Genomic DNA, 6000 nt, shown 5'->3' on the forward strand with positions numbered 1-6000 from the left:
TTTATTTTATTTTCGCGGCCAATTCGATAGAATTCTGAGTAATTGAGGGCAAATCGTGATATTGTGATGTGAAAAATAGAATTTTACAGTGGAAAAAGTTGTTTATTCTGCAATAAGGTTGGGAAGTTGCCGTGGCTGCCGTGTTATGTTCCTTCTGCATTTGTCAAGGTCAGTAACTTTTTAAGGTTTTTAAAATGATAATACTTAGATAAGTTTCTATTTTACAGACAAATTCCTTTAGTGTTCATAATCCAGATGATCGCTTCGGCTGGTGCTTCTAGCATTCTCTGGATTTTCATATACTTATAATGGACGAACTTGTGTGAATCAAGCTGCTGAAATTGTCGCTGAAACCAGGTCACAATATCGCTAGGCCGTTCGTAAAAAGCTACTGGGTCGGTGGACGGTCATTAGCAACTCCCAAGAAAAAAGCGGAGCACTAGCAACGGAGAGTTTCATCGGAACGAGATGGCGACGGTAAGACACGGGAATGCAAACTAATGTGAGAAATGGCTTCAGGAAAGATCGAAAATCCGATAGCCAATGTTCCACGATGGAGTTTCTATCATTATCCAACCGAAGATTGGATCCGAAGACTGCCGATCGAAGGAAAAATGAAGTTACAGAATAAATAAAATCTATTTGCAAACATTGTTGGGTTACATTTATTTCAGTTGTGACGAATATTACTATTATCACGTCTTATGTTGTATGAAGTGTCTCTTCCGCGAATGGCCATTTACCAAGCCGCTCCCTTTCCTGGAGCGGACACTCCCGACACAGGTACCAATGAGCTCGTTCCTACAGCAGACTTCTCACCGCCGCCGAACGCTCTCCGCCACTTTATCGCTGCAAGTTGCATCACGTCGGAGCTGCTTCGTACCGTGTAAATTAACGAGATTTGTAAAAATGACCGGGATTTTCTTTTATTTGAAGCAGAAATCGATATAAAAAACATAATTTGAAGCAAAGGGCCAAATTGATTTCAATTTTGTTTATAAACAACATCTTGTTTGTCCCTTGAGCTAACACGATTTCAAAACAAAACATCTCCAGTTTTCACATTGGTCCTTTATAGTAAAGGGGCTATGTGGATGTTGAAAACAAACCCAATCTAAATTACTTTGGCCCTTAGTAAAATTAGGATTTATTAATAAAAAAATCAACTTTTTGAACTTTTCTCGATATATAGCGATAGTTGAAGACTTAGTGCATCATTTGCATGAAAAATCTCGTTTGTTTTGATTTTCGACTTAGGTCCTTTTACATTGTTTTGCTTGAGTTGGTGCCAAACCTTAGGGAAGTTTCATCCAATTTGGGTTCAAATCCTTGGCTCCCCCTGCCCGTCTTTTCATATGTCTTTTGAATGCAATTAATCGCCTAGCATTGAAAATTTACGTGACGTTACAGCGCTAGAAAAACACCTTTTTAAATTTCTGCATTGTAACGTCACGTAATGTAAAGTGGGTGCATGAAAGCAGCAAAATTTATTTAATAATCAACCTTTTGTGGTCGTTCAAGTGCCTTGCATTGTGCTCAGAAAAATAAGCATTATCGAGGAATTAAAAGTGAAGAGTGTGTGCGTGCAACATGGAGTTAAACTTTTCGAAATGCAATGGTAAACTTCATAGCAACTTCACAGAAAGTTTAACTCCATGTTGCAGATTTGACAGCTCGATTGTAGTGTGAAAAAAAATCTGCAATCTAAGGTCCTAAAGACCAGATTTCAGAATTTTAAAATTAGATTTTTGATTTTTTATTTTTTGGTTTTTTTTATTGGAAAGAGAAGTTTTTTTTGTAAAGGTCCTATAAGCTATTGTGTTTCATATGTTTAAAGGACCTTAAAAAATAGAGTTCAATATTTTAGTTTTCAGTGCAGATAAGTGCCACCGGGGCCACCCGAGGAGCCACCAGCGATGCAACACTAAATGCCACATCAATTATGTTACGAGTGATTGTCGCGTATCTCCTTTTATGAACGGTCCCACGTGTAAGACAGCTGGAAAAAATCTGACAGTCGCACAGCAAGAACAACAACAACAAGCCAATATTTTGCACGATTCGCGTTCCCGTGTTAAAAATGGTAACATTTTTGTAAATTTACCCATTAAAACGGCTCTAAATCGTTAAATTTCCCAGCACAAATCATAATGGACATCCCACTGAAGGTGGTGGTGCGATTTTCGCCACTGGCGAAGCAAACTCCAGTGGCCACGCCAAAAGAGAAGCTGCACCTGCAAAATCCACCAACAACAGCAACATCAGCGGACCACCAGGAAGGCGAAGCTGCGGACCACCAACAGACTGCTGCTGCTGAACCGGACGAACTGGTAACGGTAGATGGCGGTAGAGCGTTTCGCTTCTCGCGAGTTTTTCGCGCCGACGAGGGGGCGGACTTGCAGTTTATTTACGCGGAATCGATCGCCGGGATTACGGAATCGGTGCTGGAGGGGTACGACTTCTCGGTGGTTTCTTACGGCGAGAAAGGGGTTGGGAAGAGTTACACACTGTACGGGAATGCGGCGAGCGAGGGGATCGTGCTGTGCTTTGTGAAAGATTTGTTCTGTCAGCTGGCGGCGCATCCGGAGCGGATGTACTCCGTTGGGGTGGCCTGGACGGAGATTACCGCTGAGGGGGACGTGATAGATGTGCTGGGGTCGGCGCTGATGCAGTGCTTTACGATCGAGGAGATTTACAGTTTGCTGAGCTTGGGCTTGCACAGTAAGAACCCGGACAATCACAACATTTTGAGTTTGATTTTGGAGCAGCAGTGGACGTCGCTGAACGGGCTCAACCAGCATAGGCAGTCGACGATAAGTTTCTGCGACCTTTCGGGCACGGAACGGGAAGTGATTGAGGGGAAGAGTGTTCTTAAAGATTCGGGTTTGCGGCGGTTGGAGGATATTGTGCTTAAACGAAGTGATGATTTCAATGAGTCAATTTTGACGGCTTTCCTGAAGGATTCCTTTGGAGGTCGAGCTCAGACGTTGATATTTCTTTGCATGGGTTCGCTGGAGAGCGAAGATGCGCTGATAAATCTTGAATTTGGTGAAAAGGCGCAAGAAATACTAAATCATGTCGTTATGAACACGTTTTCGGACAACAACGTTCCGATAATTGCGTTGAACGATGATATTCATGCTGCGATGCCACCGGCAAACTACGAAGGCCTGTACTTTGCATCTCAGCAGTGGTCCAAGCTACTTAAGAACGCCGAAAGTCTATTCAACAAGTTGTTCAGCGCTGGCGAGTTGAACCAGCAGGAGCGTGGACAAATCGAAGAATGGCTCTACCTAAAGGCGGAATGTGACGAATGCTTCAGTTCGACGGAAATCAGTATTAACGCTGGAAATCAACCTGCGCGTGTGTGCCTCGGACCGATTGAGGAGATTGACGAAGGGGACGACACGCTGCAAACCAGCGGCAAAGTAAACAACAGCGACCAGTGCAATTCGGACAATGAAAGCGACTCGGACATTTGCACTCACCTGACCGACATGACCGACCGCATCCAGGGCTACATGCGGACGTTTCAGCTCAAAACAAACAATCTGATAAATGAAAAGTATAAAGACTTTTTCCAAGCTCACCCCAAGATGATAGACGATCTCAACGAAGAAATTCGCCAGCAACAGCAAAAGAAGCAGCAGCAGCAGCCAGCGTCGACGCACAATCCCGCGAGAAGAAAGTCCATTTTCGACGCGGAATCCATCAGCAGCAACGAGCTTTCGCTCATGTCCCAGCTGCGAAGTGACTCGACAACGTCGCTCGCGCCGATCCCCGTCATCAACAGTAAAAGGTTGGACGCCCTCAACAATAATCTTCGCATCACGGTCGCCGGAATCGAATCGCTGAACGTTCAAATCGAAGTGATTCGCTGTACGATCGCACTCAAACAGGAATACATAAAAGAACTGATCGAAAACAGCGAACCCCGGTCGGTCGCCAAGTTGCGCTTCAACAACAAGAAACGCAGTCTGGAGGACGAGTACGAAAAGACTAAGAAGCAGCTCGCGAATGCGGTCGTTAAGAAGGTCAACAAAAAGGAAATCAGTCTGATTGAAAGGAAAACTTCCCAGCTGGAGCAGCGGATGGAAGTGCTGGAGGTGATCCGACGCATCGCCGGGGAATCGGGACTTAAGAAAAAGAAGCTGCAGCAGTCGGTGAAGGATTCGCAGAAGCAGCTGGAAGTGTTGCAGAAAATGCTCAAGAAAGAGCTGGAGAAAAAGGACGCTTACGAGAGGGAGATTGAGGTGGTCAAGAAGGAGAAAACATCCAAACTGAGTGCCATCCAGGAACTGGGGGATGGTCGAAGCAAAATCAAAAATATGAACGAACGGATTTCACACATCGAGCACGTCCTGAAGGAAAAGTCAAGCAATCTTAAAAAGTACGTCAATAAGAAGGGAACCGAGAAGGATTCCCTGCGGCAAGAGATCATAAACCTGCGTCGAACGCGAGATCATCTGCTGGAGCAGCGTTGCGCATTGGACAGAAAGATCCGGGAGGAGAAAATGCCCACGTTTGACGAGGAACGCAAACTCGTGGAGTGTGATGAGGCGATCGAAGCGATTGACGCCGCGATCGAAATGAAAAACGAGCTAATCTGCGGCCGCAAAAGCATCGACACCGACGAAAGTCTGCAGCGTGAAAAGGGCGAACAAATGCTGATGGCTCGGCTGAACAAACTTTCCTCCGACGAGATGAGAACCTTGCTGTACAAGTACTTCCAGAAGGTGGTCGACCTCAAAGAAAACAGTCGCAAACTGGAGCTGCAGTTCATCAGCCTGGAACGAGAACGAGACGCGTGGGCCTGGCAGGAAAAGATCCTCACCAACACGATCCGCCAAACACGGCTCGAAAAAGAACGCACAATAACCGCCCTCAAGAAGCAGCACGACATGACGGTCAACCTGATGATGAGACACTGCGCCGCCGATACGTCCGCCTCCATCAGCAGCTCCCTGCCGGAAAATGCTCTCCACCCGTACGCACCGACACCCTCGGCCGACCTGGTCATCGCACCAAGCTCCAGCCGCTACCACCACCACCACCATCACCAACTGGCCCGCCTCGACTCGGACAGCGAAGCACCCCCCACAAACCATCATCATCACAGCAAGCACCTCACCCACTTCAAAACCACCGCCGGAGTGGCCGCGACCGTGCTCGGCCAACCGCTCGCGGAAAAGGACCGCAAGAACAAGCTCTTCTCGAAGCTGCAGATGTTCGCGCGCATCCAGAACGGGGACAAGCGCAAGGTGTTCCAGTCGGACATTCCCCAGCAGAACCTGAAGCAGCTCGAGAACTCGTCCCGGCCCTCGCTGACGAAGGTGACGCGCGAAAAGAACAAAATTATCATTCAGCACGATGGCAAAAAGTAGGTTGCGCGTTGGAAATTTCAGTACCTTTAAAAAGAACACAAAACAAAATCCTCCGTAGAATCTCCTGCAAGCGTTTTTTGCAAGTCCGACGAAATTTAGAGTTTAGAGAGTTTATTGGAAGTTAAAGAAAGGCGAAATATTGTGGCCAACAAAAGAAGAACAAAAAACAATGTGTAGCTGTTATTACTACCCACTGTGTATTAGTGTACGTGACAAATTGCATTTAATAAATGTATTACTCGTGGTAATTATTTAGCATCCCCAACTGAAACGTGTTTTACTCTATCGCCCTAAACTGTCCATACAAACTTTGTTGAAAAATTCTTCTTTTTATCTTTTTAAGGGAAAAGTGAAATTTATTTTCCGTCAGTCTATTTCATTAAAAATCACATGATTAAAAAAAAATATTATTACAAATTAAAAATTTCTAAATTAAAAAAATTTGATGCAAAGAGTAACTAAAACCTTGTTTTTTTTTGCTCGTGTTCAAGTGTTCATTTTGAGCATCTTTTGTTTTACGTACCGAGTAATTATTGCACACGAAAAATTACGACTGTCGATCGAGAAAATCTGTGTGTTCGAAAATTCCAGAGTTGAAAACTCATGACTCATATGT

The 6000-nt window shown here is 45.0% G+C and overlaps 1 protein-coding gene across 1 annotated transcript; it reads left to right on the forward strand.

Moving 5' to 3' along the window:
* Nucleotides 1-1935: 1935 nt before the first annotated feature.
* Nucleotides 1936-5649, forward strand: LOC120424399 (kinesin-like protein costa). The gene is made up of 2 exons (XM_039588502.2): nt 1936-2083; nt 2140-5649. The coding sequence occupies exons 1-2, from the start codon at nt 1975-1977 to the stop codon at nt 5382-5384; spliced, it is 3354 nt and encodes a 1117-aa protein (XP_039444436.2). The 5' UTR covers nt 1936-1974; the 3' UTR covers nt 5385-5649.
* Nucleotides 5650-6000: the final 351 nt, after the last annotated feature.

This window comes from Culex pipiens, chromosome 2 (assembly GCF_016801865.2).
Source record: "Culex pipiens pallens isolate TS chromosome 2, TS_CPP_V2, whole genome shotgun sequence".
Taxonomy (NCBI): domain Eukaryota; kingdom Metazoa; phylum Arthropoda; class Insecta; order Diptera; family Culicidae; genus Culex; species Culex pipiens.